Genomic DNA, 16,855 nt, shown 5'->3' with positions numbered 1-16,855 from the left:
AGCCCTCACTGCCACCGTGTCCAAGAGCCCCTTGCCCTCTCATATCTCCCTCCTGTGGCTGCAATATCCAACAACAGGCAGGGCTCAGGGTCGTGATGCACCACAGGAAGATGCTGAAGAGGGGAGGCGCTGAGAGCTTATAGCTGTGAGGAGAGGGAGCTGATGTACTACCTCTCTACATGGGTTACAGCACAGTGGCTGTGACCCAGTCTGACCCATGTTAAAGTAGAGCACTTTGAACTATTAGCCTCAGCATCATTTGACTCAAGGCCTGAGAGTCAGGATGGCCCAGTGGTTCGGGTGCTAGTCTCCAACTTGGAAGACCCAAGTTTAGTTCGATGTTCTGCCACAAATTTCCCGAGTCACCCTGGGCCAGCCTCTTAATTCCTCTGTGCCTCAAAGCCTCACCAGAAGAACTAGGGCAATGGCATTGTCCTTCCTCACAGTGGCACGCGAGGAGAAATACCTTGAAGAATGTAGGGTGCTCAAATACTACAGTAGTGAGCCACCCTCAATATCCAGTCAGAAGGCCTTGGGCACAAGCAATCCTCAATGCTGTTTTTTTCAGATGCGCGAACCCTCCACCTGACAGATGCTGTGTCTCATTTACCTCCATGTGCCGCTCCAGTTCTTGGAGAAGGGTGACGTACTTATCCAGTCTCATGAAGGGTTTGCTGAGGCTTGTTGTTAAGATCAAAATCCCTGAGTTGGCTGCGCCCTGGTTCTCCATAAACTTCTCCAATTCATCACTGTCAACAGAGATAACAAGGAAAGTTCAGCAGCCTCTGCAGGCCATGTTTTACTAATGCCTTCACTGTCCTCATAACTGTAGTACAGTTCTGAGGTGCATTCTGTTGCAAAGGGAATCCCGCTTCTTCTACACTTGCTGGCTGCTGCAAACACAGTGGGCCAGAGAGGCCCAGTTTGGGGTTCTGGCAGATCAAGAACATGGCTCCCCCAGGAGAGCTCTCGGGGGGAAGAGGGGTTACAATGGAGACCCCAGTGCACAGCAGGTGTGTGCATGCTGTGCAACCACCATGAATCGGTGCAGCCACCTCCCCACACTGATGTACTGGCCAGCTCTGCATGGGAAGGAAATCAAGTTCCTCTCTCTAGAGTGACATGAGTCCCAGCAACACTAGGAGGGAGCAGTACCTGGGCAGTCCCATTGCAGCCGGCCCTCACAGGAGAAAGATGGCGCCTAGCACCCTTTCCTCAACCCTGCATACCTCTGCCAGGGCTCGGACACAGCACAGGCTCAAGGTACAGTTCAGGAGAATATAGTTGTAATGAGAGTTGCTCATGCTGGATGGCAAGTAGGAACTATTGTAGAAGCTTCTGTAGCATACGCATGCCAAGCACTGCCAGGGCTCTGCCTACCCTCAGTAGGCCTCTCTCTCCTGAGGGATGAGGCATGGGCGCCCTGGACACTCTTGCTGCTGGATGCCTGAACAACCAACTGGGAGCAATAAGCAGGATTTCCTTTTAGAGAACACACTTTATAGCGATCACCAGTGACCACTTCTGGAAGACTGTGTCCACAGTTCAAGAACAAAGGTGCTTCATTGGAGAGGGTTCAGAGACACGCCAAAGAATGACTCGAGGGTTATAAAGTGTGTCGTACAATGACAGACTCACAGAGCTCCATCTATTTAGCTGAACAAAGAGAGGTCGAGGAGTGACTTAATTATAGACTACTAGTACCTCCATGGGAAACAAATGCTTAAAAATGGGCTCTTTAATCGAGGAGCGAAAGGGCTAATACAATCCAGTATAACAAATCCAATGGCTGGAGTTGAAGCCAGATGAATTCAGACCAGAAATAAAGCATACATTTAATGCAGGGAGGACCATTAACCACTGGAATAACTTTCCAAGGGTCAGGGTGGATTCTCCATCGCTGGCCATTTTTATGTCCTGACTGGCTGGTTATCTAATAGCTCTTCTCCAGGAATTCTTTTGGGGGCAGTTCTATGACCTGTGTTTTACAGAAGGTCAGACCTGTTTTGCCTTGGAATCTACGAAACATGCTCTGCTTTGGCTCACAGCCCTTTGGACAGCACATTTGGTATGTATCAGAATAGTCACCAAAAGAGAGGCGCTAGATGCTCGTTTTAAACATTCTCTGGCTAAGGAACTGAATGAGGGTGTCACTCGCAGTAGCCAGACCTGTAATTAGGTTACACTATAATCCAACCTTACGAGAGGAACATTTTAAAGGCCTTCATTTTACAAATGCAAGAACTCATCTTGCACAGATGGGCTCAGGAGGGCTAAGCAGCATAGGCAGGGATGCAGCAATAGCCTGTCAGCTCAGAGGACTCTCTCAGCTCTCAGGCTACAGCATAAAGCTAAGGAGTCACACATGGAATGAGGATGTTGCCTGGATTTGTGCAACAATGCATAGAACAGCATGGCCTCTCTGAGGTAGTTGTTTCAAGACTCTTTGGGGCCTGATCCTGAGAGGTAACGAGCATCCTCAAGTCAGCGAATGCAAGTTGAAGGTGTCTGAACCTCACTGTGTCAGCCCTCGGAGATAGATGTCAGTGTCATGTGGGATGCTTGTGTGTCTTTGTAGAGGAGGCAAAACTCCATGCAATGGTGTCGCCTTTGGATCCTGTTGTCAAGATCCCAGGCCAAGGCCCTGGCTGGACTTGGCATCATTAAAACAAAACGGATGATTTGCTCTTTGGACATGAGCTGTTTCCTGACCTGTGTTGGGTTAGCACATTAACAGCGGAAGGGTGGTTAGCGCAATACGTGAGGTACAGAGATTGGAACTGTGGCATCAGGTTCATAAAACAGCCTCCCACTCTCTGCTGGTTCTCGGGAAGCCTGCAAATATAAACAGCAACATCTTCAGAGCACGTCATTGAAACAAAGGTTAAGGAGACAGATCCTCAGACGTGACAAAGCATCAGTGAAATGGACACCCTGTATTTCCTAACCTGCTGTCAGTGCTAGCTGTGGCAGAAATTCAGCTAATGTAGAACAGTTGTTCTGTACATAACCCCCTGGGGGTATGCAGAGGTCTTCCAGAGGGTACATTAGCACATCTAGCTATTGCCTAGTCTGACAACAGGCAACATAAAAGCACTAACGAAGTCAGTACAAACTAAAATTTCATGCAGTCAATGGCTTTTTTATATTGCTTTATATTCTGGAATGTAAGTACAGTATTTATATCCCAATTGATTTATTCTATAACTAGCAGGTAAGGCCACTGTTGGCCAAGCAAAGTCATTTTGCGTACGTTACGCTTATAGGAAAGTTCAAGAAATTAAATATACGTAACAGAATTTTTTATTAATGTGCTTGCAAAAGGGAAGTAAAAAAACAGTTTTAAATTTGTAGGATTTGAACTTTAAACATTATTCATTTTATTGAATAATTACCATACGCAGTAAATTTGAATCAGGAACTCTTAATTAGTGAAGAAAATTAACTGGTGTTGGTCAAAATAAATAGTGAAATACGTGAAAATAAAAAATGAAATTGAAATAAATCACCGGTGCATAAAAATCCTGAGACAATTATATCAAGTAATTGATTCTGATTCTTTATCATATTTATCGTAGTAGTAGGTAATATGTGAATACATTCTTAGAAAGCAAATATGAATGCTGAAAAAGGTAACTTCTATCAAGTAAAGCATCCATTACTCTTTCCATAACTAATTTGAATTATTTTGTGATTTGTAAGAGTAAACATTTTCTTTGTACTACAATGACAGTTGAATAGGTGACTCAATTTTAATTTTGTTAGCAAATAATTGTTATGAACTCTAATCATAATAATCATGACTTTTTTATGAAAAACAAAAATAATTATTTAAACCTTTCACTCAGCATATTCCAGTGTAAAAAGTAGTGCATTCAGCTCATTTAAGTGGCAGGATTGTTTATGCAAAATGTGATAGCTGTAGGTAATCGTGAAGTATCACTTTATTTTGCACAAACAAATCCACAAACTAACTCTTCAAAACATAGAGTAGATAATATGGGTAAAAATGAGAAAGACAGCAATATACTAGTATGTTTATGTCTGATTTTGTAAGCAAGTCATTTTTAAGTGAGGTGAAACTTGGGTACACAAGGCCAATCAGGTTCCTGAAAGAGATATAGGAGTGTGGAAAGGTTAAGAGTCACTGATGTAGGTTGCTTAGCCCACCCAAAGGCCCTTAGACAACTCTAGCTCAGAATTCTAGTGGAGGCGCTATAACATTCATTAATCCAATGGGCCAGAGCTGAGGACACACCTGGAAGTGCCTCACAAGCCTTTGCTTTGGCTGATTAATGAAGTGTGAGTGCTCTCTCTGACATCTCTGGCCTGTGGCTTTGGAGCAAAGGAGCCCCTGTCCTGCATGGCTCTTTCCCTCAGAAGCTTGAATAGCAGCAGAGAGAGAAGGGAAGTCCAGAGTCTGAAATGATTCTGCTGCGTAGCTCAGCTTCTCTCCCTCCCCGACTCCTATCTCCATTATTCAGCTTCCCTTTTTTCTCTTTTTTCAGTCATCCCCAGGAAGTAGGGATTTCTCCCAGGGTTAGCCCAGGCTCTGCCCCAGTCACAGTGACAGCTGAGGATGGTGCATTCACTAGGAATGAAAGGTAAAGATTTAGGCTGAGATTGGTGTTCCCTGTAAGCTGGGTACTTGTGTAGCCTCTCAGGAGAGATTCAAATGCTACCCAGGTGATGAGCACAGCACTCGCGGCTGGTTTTGTTTCTATTGGTGGTGTGCATGCACATATCTTGGTGCACACAAAAATATTTCGCACATTGATGGAAAAAATCTGCACGTGGATGGAAAAGATTAGCGAGAACATTGTTTGAGACTATTCAAAAAGGCTCGTGAGAGTTAGAGACCCAAGTCCCCCAATGTCCATTGTGACTGGGTGTCAGTTTCTTAAAGGTAACCCCAAGCTCAACTTTCTGTTTCCAAGCAGAGCAGTTCATAAGACACGTCAGTGGCATATGTCTCTGTTTCTATTACCTTCTCTTACACTCTATTGCGCACTAATGACAGTCTTCTCTTGCTCCTCTTACTTTCTTCTATATTAAAATAAATATATAGACAATAGCTCAGAGCAAGGTTAATAAATAGGCCTTTGTATTATTTTTAACCACAGGTTCATAACTCATCACCCTTAATTGCAATGGCAGAGGCTTACTTGGCACATTCTTCCAAGGCTTGATTCAGTGTTTGCTGAAACGAACATATTTCTTCGACATTTCCCAGCAAAGATGCGATATCCACCACACTTAGCCTGAAAGAATTAAAATACTGAAAAGCCCTTTATAGGTACTTTGTAATGGCTCAAAATAGACCTCTTACTAAAAAAGGAACTTTAGATCTCCAAATAACCTGTTCAAATTAGGGGAGATCTAAAAGTATTTGTTCCAATGGAAACACAAATTAATGTTATGAAATACAAAACCAGAATTCATGGGACACAAACAACACCTTATAGAAGATGTTTGCTATCAAGGATTAATTGAAGTATATTTCAGTCACTTAATCATTTCACATTGTTTAATTGTCCTAACTGACATAGCCCAGATTTCTTCTGGGGGCATAGATGGAAAATGTAGACACAGAATTATGGGTAGAAAAATATTCAGAGTCAGGCCAACCTGACTCACATTGCAAGATTGGAGTCTTAAGCCAGGTTTACACTAGATCCAGCAGCTAAGCTTAAGGCAGGCCTGCACAACTCGGAAAGCGGCAAGGGCCAAATTACTCCAAAGAAAACAGCTGCGGGCCGCAAGTAGGGTTGCCAGATGCTCTCCCAAAAAATACCAAACACGCGGGTTAAAAATTTTTGTCTAGCAAAAAAAAAAAAAAAACCCACACGTGTCGGGCATACAAAAAACACCATGCACTGCCCGGCTTCACACAACCACAGAAGGCGCCACCAGGCTTCCGTCCAGTGCCCAGCCGGAAATTCAGAAAATACCGGACATTGCACATGTCTGATATTTTCTGAATTTTTTTACCAGGCAGAGAGCGCAAATATTGGACTGTCCGGTAGAAAACCAGACACCTGGCAACCCTAGCTGCAAGGGTAGGTTGGGGGGGGATAATACTTTATTAAGAATTTTTCAATTAAATCAGGCCTGCACAACATATGGTTCCCAGTGCCCTTACCCTCTCCTCTCCCAGCATCACCTTGTCCCCCCTCCCACTGACACCTCCCCTCCTGCCCTTTTCCTCATTGTCTCCACTTGGCCCCCTGGCATTTGACTCTCCTGCACCCTGTCCCTTGGTGCCTTCCTCTTTCTCCTGACCTGCCCCCAACCCCTCAGCTCAAGCCCCTTCCCCTCCCCTACCTGGCTTATGCCTTCCAGTTTGCAGGGCTGCCGGAGCCTTTTTGAATCCAGCAGTTGCCAGCTGTGACGTCACAATGCCACGTCACGACAGCGTCCTGGCGTCTGCTGGCATCCCGCCTCTGGCACGCGCCCTGCTTCCTTGCGCTGGAGCTGCACTCAGGCAGCCCAGTGGCGAGAGTCGGCACACTTCCCCCTCCCCGGCGGCGCTCCGCTCCTTCACCTGGCCGGCGGATCAGATGGGGCTGCACTGCCCGCAGTTGTCATGGGCTGCACAGTGAGCCCCTGTGGGCCGAATGAGGCCTGTGGGCTGTATGTTGTGCAGGCCTAGCTTAAGGTATGAAACTCCCACTATGTAGAATACAGATGCTGGTGGGGGAGCCCTCTGAGTTCAATTTAGCAAATCTTAATTAGAATTGCTAAATCAAACTCCAGAAGACTGATCGTGGCAGCGGCAATCTTCCACAAAGTGAAGATGTGCCCTTGATTGTAACCTATTCCAGGGACAGACTGTGTACAGCACCTAGCATATCAGGGACCCAGTCTCAGTTGAGGCCGTTAGGAGCTATGAATTACAATGATAATCTCTGTGCTTCCTGTTAGTCTTCCCATCATCATCTCAGCACCTTTGGTCATTTCAGTCTTACCTCCCATTGTACACCTCACAGTTCTTTAATAAATGAAAGTCTCATCACTCAGGCTACGTCTAGACTGCATCCCTCTGTCGACAGAGGGATGCAAATCAAGCACATCGAAATTGCTAATGAAGCAGGAATTTAAATATCCTGTGCTTCATTAGCATAAAAATGGCCACCGCTTTTTTTCGAAATGGAGTTTTTTCGAAAAAAAAAAAACCCCAGCAGTCTAGATGTGGATCTGTCGAAAATAAACCCTTTTTCGACAGATCCTGTATTCCTCAAAACATGACACCCTCAGTGTGGTGCCTCTGGATCCCATGATAAGAACAATGACTAAGAAGACCAACATGCATCCTGTGGGAAAGAAAGGCTGGGGTCTTGAGACTTTTCCACTGCTGAACTGATCCACACAAACATTTCTAAAGGTGAAGGAATCTGGACACCACGTGACTTAAAAAACAAAAACTCTGTTCCCACAGAAAATATGAAGTACTTGAGATACTGTCCTCAGATCTCTCCAAACTGGAAAAAGGCCAAGTGTTTGATCCCCTGCACTTGTAACTATTGCAATTCTATGTTCTTCTGACAGTACGGAGCACCAGTATCCAGAGACACTGCCACTCCATTTTTACAACAGCACAACTTCTAACAAAGGGGCAGCTGGCTCCACCAGATGGAATTATCCAGGCATGCATGTTGTGCCTGTTTATGCTATTACCTAGAACAGATGACAACAGATGACAATACAGTGAACATAAGAGACAGACTATTGAAAGCGGAATAATTTATGCACATTGAGCCTATTGATGGGTAGGCAACAGACAGATCTCTATATGCCATTGAGATTTCTATATGCCATTGTTTGGATAAATGAAAGACAAAGGCTTGATAAAATCCTAAGTTTGTGATTGGGTGTAGCTGGAATCTGAAATTTGTATCAGCTTTTCTCATGACAGTGATGGAAAATATTTTGGACTATGTCTTATTTCTGCACTTAGACCCTGACAATGACCCTCAGTTGTCCATGCATCACTTTGGCTATCCCCAACTGCAGGATTATGTGTAGAGAACTAGAAAACACATCAAGCAGATGAGTGTACAGAGGCTGGGTCAATGCTTACTAGTGAGCAAGTTCAGTATAAACAGGACACAGACTAACCATAGTTATGCCTTGGTCACAGTCTGGTCTAAATTATGTCCTCTGAAAAAATGACTAAGAGGTGTCATCTGAAGTTGAGAAGCCAAAATAAGGCACGTTGCAGGGGAATACACGAAAGAATAATTCTGTGTACGAGACTGTAGATCAGTGATGGACAACCTAGACTAGTGAGCAGGCCGTATGGGTGGCCCTTTCTCGTCTCAGTGATGGTTTCCTGGGCTAAGGTAGTTTTGATAACTGCTTGCATACCTAAAATTTGTGGGGGGCGTTGACTGAAATGTAGCAACACTTTGATTGGATGAAGAGGGAGCACACAACTCTCACGTCAGTGTTGTGTGTAAATAGCATGCACCTCACTTCACATGCCCTTGCTTTATGTGTGTCACGTTAGTAATAGCGATAAAAAAAAACCCCTACAGCTGTGTCTACATTGGCACCCTTTTCCGGAAAAGGGATGCTAATGAGACAAGTCGGAATTGCAAATGCCGCGGGGGATTTAAATATCCCCCGCGGCATTTGCATGAACATGGCTGCCGCTTTTTTCCGGCTTGGGGCTTTGCTGGAGAAAAGCACCAGTCTAGACGGGATCTTTCAGAAAATAAACCCTTTTCCGGAAGATCCCTTATTCCTCTTAAATTCAGGAATAAGAAATCTTCCGGAAAAGGCTTTATTTTCCGAAAGATCCCGTCTAGACTGGCGCTTTTCTCCGGCAAAGCCCCGAGCCGGAAAAAAGCGGCAGCCATGTTCATGCAAATGCCGCGGGGGATATTTAAATCCCCCACGGCATTTGCAATTCCGACTTGTCTCATTAGCATCCCTTTTCCGGAAAAGGGTGCCAATGTAGACACAGCCTACATGTATAGAAACCAGCAGAATCTTGCAACCCTGCGCATTGGCAACAGTACACAAAATGTCTCACGGGCCACACATAGAACCCTAATGGGCATGCTCACCAGTGCTATAGACGGACTAAAACAGTGTCCATGTCTATCAAAAGTGCATCTTTAACAATCCATCACACAGTCAGATGTCTACACAAAAATATGAGAGAACGGAGAGTCAGAAGCTATCATAAGCTTTGTTTTCCTGATCACAGAGACATTCTGAGGTTTTGCATGAGTACCTTTAAAGAGCAGAAATGGTCCCTAAACATTCAAAAGTGAAAAGGCTTTGGAGTGTTCTTTCTTCACAGACTAACTTGGATCTTACTTGTCATAGGATTGGAGAGGTCTCAAGTAAGTTCCCAGAAGTGACTGCAGTTCCTTAGCATAGTCACGTTCTGTTTCCAGAATATTTTGCAGTACCTAGAGTGAGAGAGAGAACAAAAAGCAGATCTTAGCACTACTGGTTAGGCACTTGACTACAAAATCAACTTCCAGCAACAGAGCAACCTGGAAACATATTTTAACTCCACCTCTGATTTATTAATGTCAGAGGAACATGCTAATGAAAGACAGAAACTGCAAAATGGGCATGAGGTTTCAAATTAGGAATTTGATCTCACAAGGTGCAAAGTGTTCCAGGGAAGCTGTAAAAATAAGCCTTAGAAACTGCTCCTTCTCAAATTCTCTTTTATGCTATTGGAACAGAAAGTAAATTCACACGTAGGTTAAGTATTTGCCCCCAAAGGTGATTTGCATGCATAAAAGGCTATTTGGGTATACCAATACTGACTGGGGAAGCATGCAGGCATAGTAACTACACATAAATCACACACAACTGGACTAGATTAAAACAGTTTAACTGCAAGAGTAGACAGGACTAAGCCCAGTCCAACACTGTTTCAGCCCAAGACACAGCTCAGTCACCACTTTATGAAAGAGCGTGAATATGGTTCACACCTGCCTACATTGGCAGTTAATTTCTTTTCAGCACTGGTGCAGCAAGACTCACTGCAGTCTCCCTTTATCAGCGAACAGTAGCTTTCTTATTATAGCTCTAGAGACAGAGGAGGCTGTTTCCAGCCCAGGTTTTCAGCACCTGGGCATGTACCGTTTCAGCTAGTTTGTACTAAATATATTTTGCCATATTGACAAATGCATTTAATCTTCGTCACCAGCCTGTATGTCCAAATGCAGACATTTTAGCTTTCTCTTATGCCATAGGGCAATACTTATTTTAACTCTCAGTTTAATTTGCCTTGCTCCATCACAAACCTGATTACCTTCTCACTTATACTGAAGTACATTATTTATATCATAAATAATTAAATAAAACAAAAGCATAGGATAAATTACCAATCTCACAATTTATTAAACATCCATCTCGGTTTTCTATGTTGAGTCTCTCTCTCTCGCATATTGTAGCATCCTATATGTATAGTTTATCATCTCAACAGCTAAGTAAACACCTTGAACCAGTGCAGCCTCCATAGTTAAATGTAAACACAGACTAAAAGATTCTTAACTGATATAAATTAAAATAGATCCAGGGACCTCGGTAGAGCTGCAAAAATTTATACCACTTGAGGATCTGGTCCAGAGGATTAATATAATACTCTGCTTATTAAAATACATGATCAGTGCTTTAAAACTTACCACAGTATAATAATTCTTTGTAAGTTGAGGGCTTTCATGTCCTTTTAATGCTTTGGGAGAGAGTGGTTTATCTGAACAAAAACAACAACAATAAAACCCCTGTAAATTATAAAGCAGAACTACTGTCATCCTATCAGAAAAATCCGTATCTGTATCTTGTCCAGCAGATGGCAAAAAGTCACATAGTCACAGAAAAAACAGAAGCCCTATTGTAGAGGGTTTTAAATGAAACCTGAAGCAATATGAATGCATGCATGAAACCAACACCTGTGTGAGTCTGGATAGAACTGCAACTCAGCCATTCTATAATATTTACACACTTTTCAGAAATAGCTGGCAACCGTGCAATAGCTGAAGGCATTTCCAGCAGGGATTTTGCTTCAGGCAATCTTCAGAATTCAGATTTCAAACATTCCTAACTCTGGGAACTTCTGGGTTTCTGGGCTTTGCTGTGGGCCCATCTCTAATTCATGATGAAAACACACCTTAATAATAACTTGCAAGCTGAAGTTCAACCCTACAGTCCCTTTGAAAGGCAAAAATCCTCACTGAAATTAAAGAGAGTTTAGAGTGAATAAGGAACAGATCAAAGCTGAAAGGCTCACAGTTCAACCAACAGTACATCCTTCTCTTTCATCCATTTGCTAAACTGACTCAAAGTATCCCCTTTTATCCATTTACCCCATCCCCTCTCACACAACCCTGTCCCTGTTGCACTGCTCTTTTCCCTAGACAAAGCTAACCATGCCAACAACACTCTCATGACAAATCACTGTGGGTTCACAAGGAAGAGAACAAGACCTTAAACTGCTCTTACAGTTAAGGGCCTAAGATATCACACTATGATTGTGCAAGTCATGGTAACTGCCAGAAGGCATTTCCATTTTGGGCGTTGTTTCCTCTAGAAGAACGGGTTTGATGGTATGCCCTGCTCCTTCCCCTGTACAAGTAATCTAGCCACACACCGGCTGCCTACAGGCTCACTGCTGCATTCCTTCCATATTTGTGGGAACTCTGAACATGTAGGAAGAGTTTGAGATTTGCAGGCAGAATAGACAGTGGTGTTTTGTCCTGCGCGTGCTCTTCCTGCAACCTCCACACCAGTCAAGATCACACAGATAATAGGGGAGAAGCTGAAGTTGATAAATTGAGCAGACTTCAGACTGCAGCTTGTTGTATTTTCTATTTATTGCCCTTGCAGCATTTCCTGTCTCCTCCACAGAGGGTCCCTGTGCATCACTTACAGGGCTCAAAGCTTTACTCCACACCACTAGATATTCTGGCCTAAAAGATGCACTATATCTTCCATGTAGAATAGTGATAGAAATGTAGCCGTGTTAGTCTGCTGTAGCTGAAACAAAAAACAGGACTATGTAGCACTTTAAAGACTAACAATATGGTTTATTAGGTGATGAGCTTTCTGGCCCACGAAAGCTCATCGCCTAATAAACCATCTTGTTAGTCTTTAAAGTGCTACATAGTCCTGTTTTTTATATCCTCCAGTGAGAGTGCAAATAGCATTGTGCAACTGCCGAGCTGAAAACAGGCAGAGCAACTCTATTCTGCAGATGCAACGAATAGGCAATGGTAGCTAAGTTAATGAGAGTGAATGTCTATATTCTAACATCTGCTGTCCTGTTACTTAGAGCCTTTAATTACAAACCTGCAACTCATTTACCCAGTTAGCATCTATTCATTCCATCTACAGCGCTTTGGCTCAGCTTTTTCTGAGCTTTAACTCGCTTCTGTCTCTGAGAGCTCAAGTGGACAGGGGTGCCGGCATATGTACTGAATGATGTCCCCCTCCAATCAGACTTCAAACCTACTATGCAGCCTGGCACAGGGAACAGTGTCTCTGCAGGGTCAGCCCGACAGAATGTTAGCAAAGCAGTGGGCACAGGTCCTGCCCATGCGGGGCCATTGTCAAGCCTATGCAGACGCCCACCCAACACAAGGTCTGCCTACCTCTAAAATAGGGGGTAAATCCATAGGAACAGTCTGTGCTCCCCTCTGAAATTTTGGCCATGAAAGGCCTGGTTCAGCTCCACTGAAGTCAATGGGAAGACTCCAGTTGACTTAATGAGAGTTGGATCAGGCAGGTGCCTAAATATCTAAAGACCCTAATTTTAAGTTACCGCCTTTGAAAACTTTCCCCACTATTTAAAAATCCACTAATGCATCGATTCCAAGACTTGGAGCACGAGGAGGGCAGGCAGCTCCCTGACACCGTCCTCCCCCCAAACTCAAATACCACACACGGATCTGCAATTACCTGGCAAACAGGAGGCTGCTTCCTGCTTGGTGGCCCAAACCTGTCCCCGTCCTCCATACGCCTGGAGGCTCTTGACAAAGCACAGCCAATCCCTTCTGCATGACCAGCTCTGGAAGGGCTCCTGGTAGGAGCAAATGAACCAGGGTGGTAGGGACGGGGGGGTAGGGAGCCGGAGGGGGCGGAGAATGGCAGGAGGCCGGGTGAACTGACAGGTTCAGCAACTATGTGGATTCACTAGTCCACAGTAACCAACTAGTAGATCGGGATCCACTGGTAAATCTCGGTGCCTCTGACAGGTGAAGCTGACTGGCTTGGCTGGAAGGTTATCAAGTGCTGGCTCTTCAGTTGTACCTCTCCCCACTGCCCTCTGCCCAAGAGCTGCCCCTTGGGAGCTTCCTGTTTGCTGTGCAGGATGGGGGAGACAGGAGTGGAGAAAGCTGATGTCAGGGTGTCCCCTCACCCCACCTCTGTATCCCATCTCTGTACAGAGGCAGCTGCTCTGTGACTACTTGTGCTCAGCATACTGAAAGGAGCAATGTGAATCTCTGCCACTCTCGCACACTGTGGCTACATCTATACTGCGCATTGTTGCGCAAGAAGATATGCAAATGAGGCGTGGAGATGAATATTGCTGCACCTCATTTGCATACCTAATGAGCTGCCATTTTGCACACAAAAAACCCTCTTGCGTAGGAGCCGTTCTGCTGCTTATTTTCAGGAAAAATGGCTCCTGCACAAGAGGGGTTTTTTGTGCAAGAAGCAGTGTAGACAGCTCCTTCTTGCGCAAAACCCCCTTCCGCAAAAATGGCGGCTTATTAGGTATGCTAATGAGGTGCAGCGATATTCACCCCTGCACCTCATTTGCATATCTTCTTGCGCAACAATGCGCAGTATAGACGTAGCCTATGTGTGGGTCTGTCACTCACACAAACACGTTCTGTCTTTCACACTCACCTCCTGACCCAACACAGTTATTTTAAGTCTTTGACTGGTCTGTGAATTTTGTATTTTTTTATTTCTCTCTTGTGCTTACATGTAATTCTTTGAGTAGTGAGTTCTAAAATGCCTAACCTGTCATGGCGGGAGTAACAATCCCAATGGCAACTGTTAAAAATATAGATCTAGGGTTTTAGTTCCTGCTGATGGTGCACATCTGCACATTCCTTCAATATTGGCGCACATAACAAAATCCATTCCCTCTAATTTTTTTCCAAGTATGTATGGAATAGTGGCTGGGAGTCTCCTGGAATCAGGCTCAATCTCCTGAAGGTGTCTGAAGCCAAATCAAGAGATCAGCCACTAAGGCTATATCTACACTGCGGAGCTATTTCGGGACACCAGAAGTATCTTGAAATAGCTATTCCATGTCTTTAAAGCAGCCTGTTATTTCAAATAGATTTCAAAATCATGGGCACACTATTCCGGCATCCCTGTAACCTTTGTTCCACGAGGGTTAAGGGATGTTTCGGAATAGCACTTTATTTCGAGGGAAGGGTGCAATGTAGACACACCCTCACAGTCCAGCAGCGCAGCGGGGCTACAGCAGACTCCTCTCCCCACCTGCCCTTGCCCTGCATCGTTCCTGGACATGGCTGACATGCCTCTGCAGCTCTGGGGGAGGCAGGGCAAAGGTCTCTTCACACGGCCTTTGCATGCAGACACCACCCCTGCAGCTCCCATTGATTGGGCATAAGGAACCACACACAGCCAATGGGAAGTGTGAGGGAGATGCCTATGGATGAGGACAGCATGTGGAGCTGTTTCCCCTCTCCCCCAGGAGCTGCTGCTGGTCATGCCAGCTGCTTTTAGGAGTGGTACAGGGCTAGGGCAAGAGTGAGCCTGCTCTAACCCCTCTGCCACCGCCAGGTACCTGAGGTAAGTGGTGCCCAGACAAAGCCTGCATCCTGAACTCCTGCCCCAGCCCTGAACCCCCTTCTGCACCCAAACCCCCTGCCCCAGCCTGGAGAAAGTGAGTGACGATGGGGGAGGATGAAGTAAACAGGGTGGGGCTTCAGAGAAGGGGTGGTGCAGGGGTGGGGGCCTTGTGAAGGAGGTGGGCCGGGGCATTTGGCTTTGAAGTAGATACTGGACTGCACTTAAATTCCAAAAGGGATCTTTTGCTTAAAAGGGTTGGAGATCACTGCTTTAGTCCATCTTCCCCCTAAACACACATCAATGTGGGGAGACAGGGGGCAGAGCTGACACCACAGGCTATATATTATTGCTTGCGCCTGCCCTGCATCCTTTGTCCAGTAAATCCCTGGCACCTGGTGGAGCTACCGGAGCTGGGTGCTAGAGGGAGGACTAGAAGCGAACAGATTTACAGATCAAAAGGCTGTCATGCTCTCTTGGGCTCACTGAGAGATCTGAGATTATCTCCAGCGAGGGACCTCCCTCTTACTTCATGAAGCCTTCATTTGTCTGCTTCATGTGACTGGTATTTGTTTTGTTCCCTCCGCCCATCCCCCACGTTCCCTGATAGACTCACTCTTTGGTTATGCCAGCAAGGCACGGAAGGAACATTGAAAAAACCTGCAGCAGTGAGTCTCAGAGCCGTGATCAACTGACGCTACCCAGCTAAAACAAGCAGTGTCGACGTTCCCACTCAGATGAAATCTGGCTCTCAAACCCAGCCAGGAGGGTGGGTCTCAGAGCCCAGGTCGGAACATCTACATGTCGAGTCTTAGCCCCGTTGCAGAAGCCTGACTCAGTGGGCCAAGGCTCTGAGACTTGCTGTCCCAAGAGGGTGAAGGGGTAGCAGTAGAGACAGATCCTACAACTCCACTGTATAGCCTTGACGCAATTATTACGTTTTCCTTATACTATGGGAATCGTGGAAGAACTGATCTTATGGTCATGTTTACATTGCTACTTGTAACTTTGCATGCACCTAAGTGATATGCTTTATGCTTCCCTACTCCCCTCTCTGAGGCAGTGTGGGCTAGTGGTCCAGGCACTGGAATGGCAATAGGAAGCCCTATTTCCAGCTCCATCGCCCAGCCACTGCTGGGTTGTTGGGCAAGTCACTTCCTTGCTCGGTGCCTCAATTTTCCCCTCACTCTGTCTATTTACATTGTAAACTCTTCAGGGCACAGATTGTCTCTGACTTTAACTATGTCCAGCGCCTAGCACAACAAGATACTGATCTTGATTAGGGCTTCTAGACCCCACAGAAATAAACAATAATAATTCAAAGGTAAAACTTTCTTTTCAAAAATACGTTTGTCATCACAAAATGGCTCTAACATGGGGGACTCCATTTAAATATAATTGGAACCACAAAAAAGGCAGTTAACCAGGATGATGCTGGACATTGTGGTTATTGCATAATTATGAAAAGCGAGATTCTGAAAACGTACAGGAAATTCTGTACATTGTGTACAGCAAAACTGAAAGGAGTTAAGATTTCATTAGGCAGATTCTCCTCTCTTATGCTGCTTGCAGCTGAAACATGCTGTGTGAAATCAGCCAAAGCTACATATAAACAAAGGAAAGGAACTGCTCCCTATGGTCATGTAGTTATTGCTGGCTTCCACACTGCTCCCCAGAATAGCTTCATCAAAAGCAAAATACACATCGGTCGCATATAAAGGTCTTCAGCCAAAAGTTTCTGTGCTTAGAAAGAGCTGGCCCCCACTTAAAATTGAAGGCAAATGCCAGGAAGGCAACACAACATGCTCATCCCTTTCCCAAGGCCATGGAAGCTACTCTGCTCACTCTCTGTGCTGTAGGGGCCATGCAGTTTCAGACAGGAGTGCTGGTTTGAGTGAGGAAGAGCTACCGAGCAAGGCATGCAAAGGAAGGGGCTGTCTCCTCCTAGCTCTCTTTCTGCCACTATTTTGGGTACGGCACTGAGCACGCTGACAGTGCTTAAAAAATAACTGCAGTTTCCAAGAGGTGTCGGGGGCCAGCTGCACGAGGCAGTAAT

At 45.2% G+C, this 16,855-nt stretch overlaps 1 protein-coding gene across 9 annotated transcripts in view; it reads right to left on the bottom strand.

The window, feature by feature from the left end:
- Positions 1–16,855, bottom strand: part of ARHGEF6 (Rac/Cdc42 guanine nucleotide exchange factor 6) — an 83,690-nt gene that overhangs the window by 33,071 nt on the left and 33,764 nt on the right. For 8 of the 9 annotated variants that reach the window (XM_075941044.2, XM_014569727.4, XM_014569726.4 and 5 more), the window contains 5 exons: positions 10,656–10,726; positions 9,328–9,422; positions 5,166–5,261; positions 2,713–2,835; positions 611–749 (listed from right to left, as the gene is read on the bottom strand). In XM_075941044.2, coding sequence (XP_075797159.2) covers positions 611–749; positions 2,713–2,835; positions 5,166–5,261; positions 9,328–9,422; positions 10,656–10,726 — 524 coding nt within the window. The remainder of the gene's footprint in view (positions 1–610; positions 750–2,712; positions 2,836–5,165; positions 5,262–9,327; positions 9,423–10,655; positions 10,727–16,855) is intronic. The other variant, XM_025180889.3, reaches the window with a different exon arrangement.

Source organism: Pelodiscus sinensis, chromosome 13 (genome assembly GCF_052426305.1).
Source record: "Pelodiscus sinensis isolate ZL-2025 chromosome 13, ASM5242630v1, whole genome shotgun sequence".
Lineage (NCBI taxonomy): Eukaryota > Metazoa > Chordata > Testudines > Trionychidae > Pelodiscus > Pelodiscus sinensis.
This window is presented reverse-complemented; position numbering and strand designations above follow the sequence as displayed.